We start from the raw sequence: 17,017 nt of genomic DNA, 5'->3' as shown, positions 1-17,017 counted from the left end.
TAGAAACTGTAAGAAGTGCTTGATTGCTCACTGAGATGCAAGGCAGTTAGAATAAATGAACTGCATGGTAAATGGATATATAAAGATATTTTCCAGTCTATGCCAACCAGCTTGACTACATAGCAGTAAATTGAGAAGACTCATTCTCTCTAGAAAGTATTCCCCTCAAAGCCGCAGATCTTAGGGAGAATGTATCAATGTGATTGGTGCCAGGCCTACGCATCGAAGTAGTCTCACAACATAGTACACTCCCCTCAAAGCTGTAATGAAGGAAAACGTTAATTGAGGCCTACCCTGAACAGCATGGCTCTTTAGGGCTGGTCCCAGGCCTCCACATAGCATTCTCACTAGATAGTATATTCCCCTCAAAGCCACAGTGCTTGAGTCATTGTGTCACATTTCGGACTTCTGTTATGATATTTGGTCAAAGTGCCTTTATAAACCGGAGGGGAACTTTGATGAGCCTCTTAGGCTTTGTGCTCTCCTTGCAAATTCTGCCATTATTTATATTTTTAACCAAATCGAATGTAGTGGAATTTCGCAGATGTATAAAATAGTGTAAAAAAAAGAAAGAGTGAAGAACAAGTACCTAACTTCAGTAAATGTATTTGTAAAAACTAAAAAAAATATTTTCTCAGTGTCCCTGCTGACCTGTCGTGGTCGTCAACAAATGAAAAACACAATCCGGTGAAACGATTTTATTTAAAAACTGAAGCTGCTCAGAGAGATGGAGGTGATCTGTTTAACAGAGAAGAAACTACAAAAAGGCTCTTATGGACAGAGTTAAAACAAATCTGCAGTCAGCTGATGTTTTATGACCCAGCGGCCTTCTGGGAAATGGAGTCCACTCAGAGCTCAGTCGTCTCCTCCGCACAGATTCAGCAGAGCCTTCTGGTAGTCTCCTTTAGTGTGCTCCTGAAACAAAGAACAATTATATTAATACTTTGGGACTCAAGCCTCTGCAGACCCTTTACATGCACCAGGGTATATGCAGGAATCCTGAAGTCAAATTTAATACCTTTTAAGACCTTTTTTAAGACCCTTTCCATACATTTTAAGACCTCATCGCAACTTTGAGTTCTAACCGGTTACATTGGCGACACACTTTACCTCACATTTACTATATTGATTGTAAGATAGCAAAACTAAACAGAGTGCAGGCAGACCACTGAAGCCTCCTCTCCACATGAACTTCAACCTCTCTGTGAAGGTCAGGTTTAATGCAGTATGCTGCTTTGTTGCTTCTGTACTCTGTGCTCTTTCATTCCAGTAAAACTCCTCAGAAACCATTAGAAACCAGTATTTGACCAATAAACAAAACAATTGACAAAACTTTGAACTATGAAATATGTTAAACTTTGGTGAGCTTCAGCGGGGTAATGCCATATAGGAGCTCCCTCACAAATACCCAGGGGTTAAATTGGGCTGGGGCTGTCCGGGGCTAAGCCCTGGCACATAAGACGATGCTCTGACGTCATCACCCTCACACATTTGTCATATGTTTACAAAAAAGGATATATATGTTAAGACTTTTCTCGTTCTTAATATAGACTATATTTAGGGTCTATATGTGTTGACTTTACTTTAAAATAGCAGATCTCTGTGACCGGATATAGTTTGGCTTAGACCCCGGCCCCACACGGTAAAACGCATACGGTAAAACGCATACGCAAGCGCAAAAAAGGCTTCCTTTCACACGGATTCGATTCATTAACGTGTCCGTTTACACTAGACCGCTGCAAATGCTGGAAACGATGTAGTACATATGTCAGGCCTGTAAGTGGCGCTGCTGCCGCCCGAAATACACCAAAAGCAGCGAAGAAGAACCCGGAGCATGGTTGCCATGGTTGCCCTTCTGTTTATTCTCCGCGGTGGACGGCGTGTTCTCCTGCTGTATCTCTCGGGTAGTCCACCAGCAGATGAAAAACACCCACCTCTCCGCCTCTTCCAAGGAACGAGGTCATGTTCCGCCGGTCAACATGTCCGTTAAAGTTTAAATCTTCCGTACAAAATTAGGAAAGTGCCGGTCAGAGGTCTTCTTTGTTATTTATTGAGCTTTAAAACAAATTGATAACGACTCTGTTCTCTGTATAATAATATAATAATATTTAATAAACGGTGACCGCCTCTCTTTTCCTCCCCCTCTTCTGACAGCCCAGCAGCAGCAGGAGACGTTGGGAGAGGGAGGCGGGCTCTTTCATCGTTATCAGAAAATGATCATATAGGGCACACACGGAGCCGTTGGACCCCCAGAGCGTTGCGTATGCCGGTCTACCCACCTTGGGACCCGTTACCGTAGTCGTTTATTCCCCCCCCCCCCCCCCCCCCCCACACACACACAGAGCGGAGCAAGGCAACGAAACTTAAAATAATGAGCAGCATTTTACGACGCGCTATGCATGGGGCCGCCTTGTGGGGTTTCCCGACATGTCGTTTCAGTAAATTAAAGGGTGTTTCATGTTGTCGTTGCTGCGGGACTTCTTAATACCTTGGAAAATGCCATTTAATACTTTTTAATACTTTAAAAGCCTTAATTTTCGCTAAATTGATTTATCAACTTTTAATACTTTTTAAGACCCCGCGGACACCCTGATGCACAGAAACCTTTATAACACACTGCAGGAAAGGCAAATCCCAGAATAGGTCCCCTTTAAAAATGTTTTGATGTTTGATGAATAACTTTCCCAACATACTTTTGGACAATAACACATCCAGTCAGTGTTTTGTGTCATTAAACACAGCATGCACAGTATCTTTTGATTCAATTCTTTTTTTAATTACAGAACACAAAGACCCATACTGGAGGTGGTTGAACAACACACACACACACACACACACACACACACACACACACACAGATACTCACAGCGATGGTCTGGTACAGAGTTCTCTTGTGCGTCTTCTTGAACTCTGAGCGGATTTTCATCAGGTCGACTTCACAGCGAGAGACCATGATCCTCGTCACCACCTTCTCCTTCGCTCCTTTACTCTGCACACACACACACACACACACACACACACACACACACACACACACACACACACACACACACACACACACACACACACACACACACACACACACACACACACACACACACACACACACACACACACACACACACACACACACACACACACACACACACACACACACACACACACACACACGGTTACTTTAGAAATATATGAAAAAATATGTGCATTTAAAGTTAACACATTGTTAGCATATTACCAGAAATATACTTAAAGTATCAAAAGTGAACGAACTAATTCTGAAGAATAATATGCATCATATTATTTTAATGTGGGTGTTACAAAAATATACATATATAATATAAAATAGCCTTATATTAAATAAAAGAAAGCCACCTACAGCAATAACCCTAGTGTAATGTTAGTGTTGGCTGTTCATGTTTTAGCATTTGTTTTTGTTCTCCTTGAGTTTTGTTGTTTAATTGTATATTATTTACTCCATTAAGTTTTCACTTTAGTAAAAATAGGATGTATTTCATGAACTATTCTAGACTGCATTCAGAAATCACCTGCAACAAAAATAAATCTTCAAAACCAAAACGTGAGAAGGAATATAAATAAGAGTAGAAATGATGAAAGGAGCAATTACACTTTGTGCACCAACACTACAGTATTTCCTGTGAGATGTAGTGAAGTAGAAACATCAGGAAGCAGAACATTAAACATTTGAAGTAGCAGTGATCGAGGTAAACCTGATCTGTACCTTCATGGCTTCATTGAGTCTGTTGGCGAAGTACAGCTGTCTGTTCTCAAAGCACTCCACTGTGAGAGGACAAATTCATATATCAAATATAATATCATTACATCCTATGCAACAGTGTTTGATTTTGAAAAGCTATAAACATTTACAAAGATGTTCATTTTAAAATCAGTATCCCCTTCCTCCCACACCGCGCTCACATGCACATACTGTGAATATCATAATAAAACGGTGGTGTGTTTTTACCCAGAGTGAGGAAGGATTTCTCCAGGTCTCCCTTCACCTCCTTCCTGATGCTCTCCTTCATGTCGTAGGGACTGTAGCTCTTATAGCGCTCAAACACTACACACACACACACACACACACACACACACACACACACACACACACACACACACACACACACACACACCACACCCACACACACCCACACACACACACACACACACACACACACACACACACACACACACACACACACACACACACACACACACACACACACACACACACACACACACACACACACACACACACACACACACACACACACACACACACACACACACACACACACACACACACAGAAAATACATACAAAGTTAAAGCATATTGTTTTATGAATGTTTATAGAGGACACTGCTTGACACTCTGTACCTTATGGCAAGAATAAACTCCCTAAAAGACTGTCTTTTTCCAATAATCTTCATTTCAGTATAACGGAAAACGTTTCCTCAACATTTTATTATTATTTGTTTGTTTGTCTCTGTAAACTACCACCACAATTTGGCGTCACGAACAGGATCCCTTGAAAGACAGTACATTTCCAGCACACAATGTAAAATGTGTGTGTGTGTGTGTGTGTGTGTGTGTGTGTGTGTGTGTGTGTGTGTGTGTGTGTGTGTGTGTGTGTGTGTGTGTGTCACCTTTCTGCAGGTGGGGGACGCTCCTCTGGGACATGATGGAGATCCAGACGGCCACGTCGGTGCCTTTCCTCTGAACCCCGGCTTCATACAGACACTGAGGTGAGAGAAGTAAAAGTCATTACTGTACTTAGGTTAGAAAGGAAGGTGAGATTTCTGTATTGCTTCGGGTTAGTTAATTAATGAAATCCCGCAACAACAACAAAAAAACAATCAATAACTGAGTGTTTGATCATGAAAGAAATTCACACTAAGAACATAAAAAAATAGTTTTTGCCCCAGAAATCAAATGTTTTTGAATATGTTTTAAGGAAGAACTCTCTGAGGTGTTTCACTCACTCTGGCGTCCTCGTCGATCTTCTCATAGTCCACCACGTTAGACGGCTCATCTCTCTTTGTCTACATGTCAACAAAGAAAATGCATATTAGTGGTTTAAAATGTTTAAATTACAGTCAAACGCCAACCTGGGTTTTCTTTCAGCGTGCTTTAGGTCGCATTCACACCTAATAGTCCGTTTTCAGGTGACGACCAGACGACAGTTTGTTACATGGTTTCATTTCTCAGAAGGTTCGGTTTGCGTTCACAAAACTCAAACGGACTACAAACCTCAAACACAAGTCATGTGCACGGAAATGCTGTTCAACCATTGGTCAGACATTAAGGGGATAAAAACGCAAATCCCGGCAATTTCTAGTGGAGCCTCCGCCATGGAGCATCGGCAGGTTATTCTCATGCTGCTGTTAATCTGGAGGTCCACAGACACTAGCGGCCCGCGCATATGATTATATAATCAGACAACGTCCGTTAAAAAACATTATAACACATAGAGAGACGCTCTGCCGTACGGAGGGCGTTTCACCGACGACAGGTGGCTCTGACTTTTATGTAGTTGGCGGAGCATTTTGACTTTACACGACACTGTTCAACACTTCATTCTGCTCCACTCTTTAACTAAACAACCGCGGATGTCTTGAAAGAATCTTTCGCTAAAGATTTGGAAGACATCGCGTTGTTGTGACTCGTAAATACTACGCTTCCTATGTTTTGGTGCGGACTGCGTTCACACCAGCGATGAACCGCTCCAGAGTTCACTTGAAAGCGGTCCGAGACCACCTCTAGGCGGACCAGAGTCTGGTTGGTTAGTTCACTTCAGAGGTCTCGGACTGCGTTCACACCGACCCAAAAGAACCACAAGCGGGTAAACGCACCAGAGTTCGATTCAACCGGACTATACAAGGCTGGTGTGAACGCACCCTAAGACTTTAACCTTAATATACCATATAGCCTGACAGAAGGGTCATAATGTGCAGTAGGTTTGTAAGTATTCTATATTACCCAGATACTAAAATGACCATTATACAAAGGTCTTTGCAGTTAGCATTGAGCTACCTGAACCAGCGCTAGCAGCAGTTTAGCGAAGTCTCCTGAAGTGTCTCCAGCTACCTCTTTATCCAGCTCCTTCTTAAACACTGCAGACAGAAAGAAAAAGACGTGCACATTATTTAAAAAAACGTAATAAGTTAAATACAACGTACAGTATGATGTATCTGATATTAGCCACCGAAGCTAACTAGCTAGATGTTTATAGTAGATCCTAATAGTAAAGTTCATCGAGCTAACATGCTAACAGCTTACATGTGGTTCAATGGAATTTGATTCTAAACTGATAACGATATGTTACTTTAGCTTTTAGCTAACTTAGCCACGCTGAGTAAAGGTGAAAGCTGTACAGAACATTTTCCATCATGAAATGTCATTTATATAGCGATAGTCATATATCATAATCATTTATTGATAAAATATCTAGATACAAAATGATATATAATTTTGAATTACTCCAATTAAATAGACTAATCAAAATAAAGTGTCGCGATTTTGAGGTATTTGTAATTTTACTCTTAAACTACAAAATGTATTATGGATAATATTGTTCATCCTTGTATGTCATTGAGTATTGCAATATTATATATAATGATACCCAAAGTTACTTATTGAAAAGATTACTTTGGTTATCAAGTAAATGAAACAAAAGAGAGCATATTTATCGTGATTCAAAGTGCAATTTGAAATACTTCATAGGACATTTGAATTGTAAAATGTGTTAATTCATATGTAAAATAAAGAATTTCACATATCCTGTTTTGGTAATGGTTCAATTAGATATGCAGGTTAATGTTAAATTGGCAAACATTAGTCATGCTAATTTAATTGAAACACTGCATACTTACAAACAATTAAATCAAAATGACAGATTATTCAATGGACAGTTTAACTTAAGCTCCTCTGTTAGATTGGCCACTTTAGTCTCACAGTATTATAATTATTGTGATATTGGTTGTAGTGTAAGCAACAATACTAACAGCAATGTGAGCTTTTAGCATTTAAAATATAATAAATGTTTTTGTGTATTTGAGATAAACGCACTCTCTCTGTAAGCCCTCTTTATCTCCAGCAGCTCCTCGTTGTTTCTCGAGCAGACCATCTCGATGAGCGTTTCCTCGTCCGTCCCCAGGCCCTGAAAACAAACACACACAGGTAAGACTTCATTTGTAATATTAAAAAACGCTATTATATAACAATGTTATTCTGTCAGAGCTATTTCATTGGTAAAATATGTTTTTCATCAAAAGTAAAATAACTTTTCCTTCAGAAAAATGTCCCAAATTCAACCATAAACAATACGGAGGCTAAATAAGGTTCTGATTGGTCGATTCAGAACATGTGACACGTTGTTAATCCAGTAGAACAGACCGCTGTCAAGGACTGTAATGACCGTTGCTAAGGAGGGTCAAGAAAGAGAAAGTAAAGAGGTTCAAATTTAAAAATCTTAATCATGAAAATGTTTCAACACAAATCATAATGTCTTGCAAATTATTTGGCGGCACACTTGCGCTGCCTGCGCGGACCACTAGGGGGGGCCACGGTCCACAGGTTGGGATCCGCTGGTTTAACTTATCTTAAAGGTAGGGTAGGTAAGTTTGAGAAACCGGCTCGAGATACACTTTTGGTTATATTCCATGGAATGCTCTTAACATCCCGACAGCAATGAATATCTGAAGTGCTTTGACAAAAAATCCATTAAAAAAATATCATCTCTGGAAGCCGTAGCACTGTAAAAAGCACGACCAATCATCTGAGCCGGCCTGGCTAAAGTAACTGGATGGCCTACCTGCCTGTCAGCCTTCCATCTGTGCACAAACTTATCTCGTGCCCTGATTGGTCATGTGCACGTTCGTGTGTGTTGGAGGAGGGGCTCTGTGAGGAAGTGGCAGATTTTCTCCGGTCGTGTATTTTCAAATTCTAGCGATCTCGAGCCGGTTTCTCAAACTTACCTACCCTACCTTTAACATAATTGACTGTAAAGCACCTTTTAACTGCTAAGTAAAAATGTGTAATCTCTATATCATTTGGAAAATGCAGAGTTTCCAAAGGTCGATCTCGCATTAAAGTGCTCCTCTAATATTTTGTTTAGGAAGTTGTTCTTCAGGGTCGGGTGTTGTTCTGTTGCAGTACCTAATTCACCCAGTAGATGGTGGGGTAGACCCTGATGTATGTTCTGCATAATGGTTTTTTAGCCCGCCAGTTAGTTATCCAGTTGCACGATAAAGTAAAAAAAGATAATTCCATGATTGAATACTCACACAGACAAACAAAATGCTATGCACATATGTACAAATGTACATACACCTCAACATTTCACTTTTTTTCCAGAATTTCTTTTTAAATCATTTTGTGACATTCTCACTGAAGAGACTTGGAATTATTTGCCGTAGACTTCTGCTTTCAGACGTAGTTAATTATGAAGTTATTACCCTATCAGATAACAATCCAATGCAGAGGCAATAATGTGATATAATACATTATTTTATATATATATATATATATATGTATATTTATATAGTCTTAAAGTTACAACTGGCCCATTGAGTGCAACCTTAATGCTAATGTGGACCACGATGAAATAGAGTTTGACCCCCCCGGTTAAGAGGGGAAACATGTCTGACCTTCATGGAGGCTTTGAGCTCCGAGGCGTCGTACTGAGCGGTGCTCTTCATCAGACCCAGCAGCAGAGCCTCCAGGGAGCCGGACAGCGCCCCCTTCAGGGCCACGCTCAGATCCTGGGACAATACAACACTGCAGGTCAATGGGGGGGAAATGTACTGACAGATATCAACATGAAACTTCCTCACTTCAGTACTGACAATAACACAATCATTTTTTATATTACAAGTTTTCTGACATGTTATGTTTAAATATCAAAATAAGGTGTCGTGTAGGGTTAGGGTTACGGACACAGACAAAGTTATTGATATAAACTCCTAAAAATTGGTGTCTTCGTGTCTGACCAAACCAGGTGAAAGTACAAGGATTATGTCTTTGAGAAGAAATAATCCAAAGTGAGTTAGGGCCAGTATGTTTCAACATGTTCATTAATAAGAAACATTTTTAACCTTCTTAGCGATCCGTTCATATTCGAAGGCGATCTCTCTCCGCTGCTCCGTGCTGCGTCTCGTCAGGATGTCGATCACCGTCTGCTCGTCCACTCCTAAAGACAGAGAGGACTCTTTAAAGTAGAGACAGTACATACTGATATACACCTGAACATCAGCAGGAGAGGACTCTTTAAAGTAGAGACACTACATACTGATATACACCTGAACATCAGCAGGAGAGGACTCTTTAAAGTAGAGACACTACATACTGATATACACCTGAACATCAGCAGGAGAGGACTCTTTAAAGTAGAGACACTACATACTGATATACACCTGAACATCAGCAGGAGAGGACTCTTTAAAGTAGAGACACTACACACTGATATACACCTGAACATCAGCAGGAGAGGACTCTTTAAAGAAGAGACACTACATACTGATATACACCTGAACATCAGCAGGAGAGGACTCTTTAAAGTAGAGACACTACACACTGATATACACCTGAACATCAGCAGGAGAGGACTCTTTAAAGTAGAGACACTACATACTGATATACACCTGAACATCAGCAGGAGAGGACTCTTTAAAGTAGAGACACTACACACTGATATACACCTGAACATCAGCAGGAGAGGACTCTTTAAAGAAGAGACACTACATACTGATATACACCTGAACATCAACAGGAGAGGACTCTTTAAAGTAGAGACACTACATACTGATATACACCTGAACATCAGCAGGAGAGGACTCTTTAAAGTAGAGACACTACATACTGATATACACCTGAACATCAGCAGGAGAGGACTCTTTAAAGTACAGACCCTACATACTGATATACACCTGAACATCAGCAGGAGAGGACTCTTTAAAGTAGAGACACTACATACTGATATACACCTGAACATCAGCAGGAGAGGACTCTTTAAAGTAGAGACACTACATACTGATATACACCTGAACATCACCAGGAGAGGACTCTTTAATTTAAACTACTCGGTGGTGTAACCAGCACTGTTAGTTTCCCACAGACAAAAATGGGTTCTGGAACTAAGGCCTGATGTTTGTTGACGGGCAGACTACAGTTACATAAATTCTACGTTTCTGATTCCTCTCACCTTTAGTCTTGATGGCGGTGTCGATCCGGGTGGCGTCTCTTCCCGGGTCGAAGTCTCGTGCCGGCACCACGGTGGGGAATTTAGGCTCCTCCTCCTGCAGAGAGGGAGACAATATATGAAGGATTTTAATGCAGAGATCTAGGAACTCGTGAGAAGAGTGACAAAGAAAATATGGCTTTTGCTTTTCGCCATTTTTGATGTTTACGTCTAACATTTTCCATTTGTTTGTGATGCATTTGTGGTAGGGATGTAACGGTATATCGGATATCGTGATAAACAAATGTCTCGATACCGTTGTGAGACTGACAAAATCTACAAAATCATTTTTAAACCTTTATTGAACAAGGTGATCCCATTGAGATCATCGATCTGTTTTTCACGGGAGACCTGTCCAACATGAATATTGCAGGATCTGATTATTCGATGTCCTTGAATAGTGGCACAAAGAAAATGCCTGCTTTGTTTGGTAGGTAAAAAAACACTGGTTGTTCCAGTCTGTTACTGTTACTGTTTTTGACACTTTAAAATACTACTGTCCTACTAACATGCTGTGCAAATCAGATTTCTTATTTAATAAAGACAAGTAGAAAAAAAAAGTTCAAGTAAAAAAAAAAAGGTTTCTTTATTTTTCAATATCGCGATAAATATCGTACCGTGAGTTTTTGGTATCGTTACATCCCTAATTTGTGGTGTTAACATGAATTCACTTTTCTATCCGTGATACTTCTGTGAGTTTGTTCTATTCATCAGGTTTGTGTTGGCTGGAGAAAAGAGCTGTATCTGTTTAGTGAGGCAGTCAAACTACAGAGCTCCAGACTGTTGGTCCTCTCAGGCTGTAAAGATATGGACGAACACGAAGTCAAGAGATCAAACCTCAGGATGTCCAAGAAGGTCTAATACTACACAAGTATCAATACAGTTGTCCTGTTTCCTGTGATATTATAATGAATGTAATAACAAATGTAATTTAGATAACTTTTTATGAAAGAGGCAACACGTAAGAAAATAGCAAATGGAAGATAAAAATCAAACAATACAAAGACAGAAGATGATCAAATATAACACTGAGAAAATAATTGTGCATTAAGAATAATACCAAATAGAAACAATGATATGTTTAAGACTAAAAATAAATCAAGTGCTTTTGACAGAATTCAAAGACACGTCGGGTTGAATTAAAAGATTTTAACAATTGTTTACAGAAAAAGGTTAAATATATTTTGAGAATCTGGATTTTTTAAAGACAAAATCAGATTTAGTTTCCTTTATGTCAAATTAAACTGTGAGTCTAGATCAATGTGTAGGCATGATTTAATATCCAAATGCACAAGTTTACAGGGGTATATCTGTTTTATTGTTTATTTTCAGTTTCTCACTCACCCCGCCGTACGACAGCGTCAGTTGTCCCAGAAACTCAGAAACCAGCGCCATGTTGAGTTCACCTGCAGGACACACGGTTAGAAAGTCTGCTTTTAATTCAACATCATCACAACTGATCCATTTCTGCATCTGTTGGGATTCCTCGTGGTTCATGGATAAATGCACACGTGAGAAACCACCTTGAAAATAACTATAAGACAAATACTTTACAAACATATTTTAAATATGAATTAATCTGATTTTCTTTCTCTATTAATCATTTAACTCTTTTGGTCTCTAACACTCCAGACAAACATTTAAATTAGAACAATCCAAACCTAAGATATATTCAGTGTGATGATGGAGGAAGGAACACCTTAAATCACATCACATTAATTTTTTTAAAGTACCTCAAAAGATAAATATACCATCCAGTTAGACGCCGATTGATTTAATGTAAGTAGATTAATTGATTAATTGGCTAATCATTGCCAAATGCAATAACCCCCCCCCCCCAACACCCACACATATTTAATATACAAATCTTCTTCTCCTAACTCAACATAAACACACTTTCTTATCTTCTATTTGTTTCTGTTATCTAGGTAAATGTGTTATGTTTGGTAGATTCTAAGTTTGTCCAAATTGTCCACATGTGCCCTTCCAGGTTAATAAAGTAGGAAAACATGTGAACAGTAAACATTAGAGTCATTATATATAATGCTATTTATAGTAAACAGATGTTTCCTTTTTCCCAAATCACATCCTTCCTGTTTGATATTCAAATACTTCTGCAAAGCAAAACATATTTTCTTATTTCATTCAGGTTTTTGTGAACAGATTGTACATATAAAGTGTGAGGAAGGAGAATCCACAAAGTCTCCGTAGATTTAATCTGAGGACAGGCTTCCTCCCGGTGGAAACGCTTCAGGTTTCCTCTTCAGGTTTTCTAAAAACGGACGAGCGAACAATAGAGTGAGAACACCGAGCGCTGCAGAATCCAGCGGCCTGTGAATGCCTCACATAGGTGTGCTGTATTTATTGAACAGCACATTCCACAGGGTGTGTCGGTATGAGAGGCAGATAAGACACACACACACACACATCCAAGAAACCCCTGATAGAAATCAAACTAACTAAATGATTAATGATTTAGTACTAGAGTCTGGAAAGCTCTCCCGACCTTTGACCTCTTATTAAACACTAACAGGAAGTGTTGGCAACGGTTTCTTAGCAACGCGCGTTAATCCAACAGCCAGAGATATTAAAGAGGACCACCACCCTTTTAAACATATTTATGTTTGGCATGTTTTTATTTCTCTGATAACAGATCACACAGAGTTTGTGGGTTTGTTTTTGCCCTGAGCTGATCCTTCTGTCGGGGTTGAGCGAAGCAGGCAGGACCCAAATGCAGGTTCAACAGAAAATATACCTTTATTTCAAGGATACGATTAGACATACAGAGCAGAACTCTCTCCCCTGTGAACACATTCAAAAAAGCACAAGGATCTCACAAAGACTAAGAGGAAAAGCAGAACCTAAATGCACACAGGACTAATCAAAGAAACAAGACACAGGTGAGGAGGGAGGAGAAAACACAGACAGATCGGGACATTTGGTGTATTTCGATTCTGAAACAACGTTTTTGTAATAAAAGACAAATAATATATATAATTTTTATTTCTTTGACAAGTAAAAGTCTATCCCCGTTGGTTTTGTCCACACTGTGTTAGATCACTTCACCATAATGACAGGGTATTCCAGTGTGGGGCATATGGAAGACATTAGACCCATTGTGTTGCATTCAAGGACCTAACTGCCTGCATGTACATCTCAGAAACAGATGTATTAACAACTGAATCTGTGCAGAAATTCGACCAACATTTGATGTTTGTTGTACCAAACATCTTTTCTCAAATCAGTCATATTATTTACACTGTTGTTCTCTTGAAAGGAAGCACAATAACGTGCAGCCCCGCCCTAAACATACACTAAATGGGAACATCATTTACTAAATCGACATCATGCTGTGTTTAAAAAGACTTGAAACTAGAAATGAAGTCCATAAACTCATCAGGAAATTGTTTCGTGTGGTAATACATCAAATGAGAAGTATGCTCATTTTTCCTTCTATAAAACAATCCTTAAAGCATAAGCTACTTTATTGGTTACTTTACTCAAAATGAAGACGATCATTTACGAAATGAACATCATGCTGTATTGCAGAGGACTTGCACCGACAGATAGAGACCATGAACTCATAAGCAATATGTCTACTGAGGTAATGAACCAAGTGAGAGGTTCTCATAGACTTCTATACGATCTAACAGAACCAATAACATTAACAATGGCTACTTTAGTGTTGCAATACAATACAATGTACAGCAGCAATTAAAGGTGCTATTAGTCAAGATGTCTGCTGTGGAAACACACAATGACTTCCCATCCAAAGTAAAGTCAAATCCCAGCTTCTATGGGTAAAAAATCCGACCAGACTCTTATTGTGAAAGTTTCTGGGAACCTTCAGCTTTGGTTTGGAGTAATAGTAAACTCCCGCTGCCAGAAAGGATCTAATGTTTAGTATCAGGCTGCTAACAAAATACTTCTCAACGAATCATTCCCCCTTCAAAATAAAAGCCTTCAGTCAGATTCAAGTTGAGTGACTCGACTTTTTTTCTAATTTCTGCATGTTTACAAAACGCTTTTTGCATTTAGCATCATCTGATTTCTGTGTAGGATCTAAGGATCTGAAATACACGTCTGCTGTATCTGTACAGTCTCATAAACTCTGTTCTCTTTGAGCAGATAACGAGCAGGGCTCCATCACCTCTCTGTGATCCTCCCTGTTTATCACATGCACATGATACCATGGTAATTACAGGCTGAGAGCAGAGGGTCTGCAGGGAGGACTTTGCCCGGCCGCACCCAGCCAGCAGGCGGCTGTCAGCACATCAGGAACATTTCACACTAACATCCGAAGAGTTCAGCTAATTTTAGATTTCTTTGACGCATATCTCTTGCACATTAAAGAACCAAACTCCTCGCTAAAAGCTTTTTGTTCAAATGATCCCCCCCCCCCCCCCCCGCCCCCCTAGAGTAAAGCTGGAGTTCTGTGCACACAGTCAGTTTTTTCAGCGTGCGATCCGTGTTTCCTTACCTTCAGCAGCAGCAGCTCCGTTATGATCCGGGATGGGACAGGGTGTGCACTGTTTAAATAGCAGCTGACTCTCTCTCTCTCTCTCTCTCTCTCTCTCTCACACACTCACACTCACACTCACACACACACACACACACACACACACACACACACACACACACACACACACACACACACACACACACACACACACACACACACACACACACACACACACACACACACACGTGCCCGTATGACTCAGTGGTCGAAACTCTTACACATCGGACTGAACATAAATTCCTCACTCAGGTTCAAATCGCCTCGCCTGCTGATTCCTGCTCTCTGATTGGTTGGAGGGTGTCCAGTGAAGTAGTTAAACTATTAAACAGCACTTTAATAATCGCAGTTTACAACTAATTAGTGTCTGAGGGGAGAGGGTATGGGTGCACTTCACCAATGACCAACAAGATGGTTTGATCCCTTTTAATTGGGGTTCGAGATCTCAGAAAAGTTTACCTTGTTTTTGTAAATAAATTAAGCTCAACACTCTTACTGGTGTTATTGGTGCACCATTTTGTGTTTGCATAAAATAATAATATGCTGTTTAATTTGACTGGAATCTATTTTAACTTTTTGCAGATTGACACCGTTATTAAACTGCATTTTTCAAGCACATTCGCACCTGTGGGCCACCGTAGCTTCACATCAGATAACTCCTATATTATTCTGCACCACATCAAAAAGCTATCAATGCTATTGACTGACTGTCAGTAAACTCCTCCTGCTAGGGTAGGTTTAGCCTAATGCTACCATTAGGGTAGATATGTCCAGAAACTCCAAATATCATCATGTAAAGACACAAGGCTTTGATTTCATTGTCAAATGATACATTTACTACAAAGAGCAATCATAAGACATATAACAGAGCACTCGTTTTTATTCGATTTCATCAACGTCAGTTAAATGACTTTTCAAAATCAGCATACGGAGGCTCAAAGAAATAAATGCAAACCTTCTAATCAAGCTGCGTTTAAAACAATTCTAAAGAGGTTCTGCAGTTTCATCAACAATAAGGCTATTCTCCACATGGACCAAATATTCTGAGTTTATTTCAAATGTCTTTCCCTTCTGTGTCTCATAGCTCATTGATCAGGTGTTCACAGCAGAGCGAGGTGTTCAAGAGTCAAGCAGAGGGCGTTGACGGTGGACTGGTGTACTCGTTCTGCTAATATGTATCCAGACACTGAGAGATAAAGAGGGTGTGGAGGGGTAGGCCGGTGTTTTATGGATCTGAACAAAGTCATTAAGTTACAGGACAACCCCGACCCAGCCCAGGTGAGAGAGCAGGTGAGTCACTGCAGGAAGTCACCTTTACGACAGGCCCCACCGTCACAGGAAGCTGCCAGGTTGAGCGTTAAAGAGTTGATGTGAGGCTAACTGAACCCACTGACAAAGCTAACGTTATCATGCTAATATCTTGACTTGAGCCTAAAAGAGGTCAATGGATCGACACATTTCACCTGAAATGTAATAAATGCTGTTAAATAAGGACCTCAGTCTGAAATTACATTTTCAAAAAAACACAGATTATGAAATATCGTGCCAATAACATTTGATGTAAATAAGATTGTCAAATGCTATTGCAAAGCTAATCTAACAAAGTGTACGTTAGCACGCTAATATCCGAAGAGTTAAAGAGTTGACCCTTCGGACCCCCCCATCTTATCACCTGACTCTCCTCCTCCTAGAGCACCATAGTGTTTTTTAAGGCCCTGACACACCAAGCAGTCACCAGAGGACTCGCCGACGCCGACGCCGGCTGTTGCGTCGCCGTGTTCTCCTGCGTCTTGGCCATGTGTCGCACGGGAACACACCGCAAAGACTTCAGTGCGTGATTGGCAATAACTCTTCTTACCAGCAGGCGGCGGTAGTGTGTATTCGTCATTCAAAAGAGGCAACAACCGGAAGACAGAGAAGAAGAACAGACTGAGTGATATAAACAAACAACAAATAGCGTGTGCGTTCCATTTCCACTCTCGTCCATCGAAAACATGTTTCGTGCGGCACTGGAGCTAGATTTGGGTTCTGCCCGCTCTGTATTAATGTCATATGGATTTTCCCGTCATGTTGACAGGTTATTATCATGTAGGCGTTGATAAAAGCTCATTCTAATGTTGTGTTATGTGTGTATGAAGGTACGAAAGAAAGTTTTTGCATTGCCTATCGTGCTATTTGTGTTTATTATTTTAATCACACAGCGATAAGAAACAATAACAATGTGCCTACATAACTGTCAGTTGCA

At 40.1% G+C, this 17,017-nt stretch overlaps 1 protein-coding gene across 1 annotated transcript; it reads right to left on the bottom strand.

The window, feature by feature from the left end:
* Nucleotides 1-683: 683 nt before the first annotated feature.
* Nucleotides 684-14,859, bottom strand: LOC307026185 (annexin A2-B-like). The gene is made up of 13 exons (XM_079661369.1): nt 14,734-14,859; nt 11,598-11,659; nt 10,218-10,311; nt 9,112-9,206; nt 8,665-8,778; nt 7,085-7,175; nt 6,050-6,129; nt 4,999-5,058; nt 4,663-4,756; nt 3,983-4,078; nt 3,740-3,798; nt 2,867-2,989; nt 684-915 (listed from the first exon to the last, which is right to left on the bottom strand). The coding sequence occupies exons 2-13, from the start codon at nt 11,646-11,648 to the stop codon at nt 856-858; spliced, it is 1,017 nt and encodes a 338-aa protein (XP_079517495.1). The 5' UTR covers nt 11,649-11,659; nt 14,734-14,859; the 3' UTR covers nt 684-855.
* Between the last annotated feature and the right edge of the window lie 2,158 nt (nt 14,860-17,017).

Source organism: Notothenia rossii (genome assembly GCF_949606895.1).
Source record: "Notothenia rossii genome assembly, chromosome: 2".
Lineage (NCBI taxonomy): Eukaryota > Metazoa > Chordata > Actinopteri > Perciformes > Nototheniidae > Notothenia > Notothenia rossii.
This window is presented reverse-complemented; position numbering and strand designations above follow the sequence as displayed.

What these genes read in the sequence shown, in the direction of transcription:
- LOC307026185 (XM_079661369.1), bottom strand. Translation starts at nt 11,648, where the DNA reads ATGGCGCTGGTTTCTGAGTTTCTGGGACAACTGACGCTGTCGTACGGC. An exon ending in ATGAACGGATCGCTAAGAAG is followed by an intron (nt 8,779 to 9,111) that starts GTTAAAAATGTT and finishes GTATTGTCCCAG; the next exon opens with GATCTGAGCGTGGCCCTGAA. An exon ending in CTCTGTACCAGACCATCGCT is followed by an intron (nt 916 to 2,866) that starts GTGAGTATCTGT and finishes TCTTTGTTTCAG; the next exon opens with GAGCACACTAAAGGAGACTA.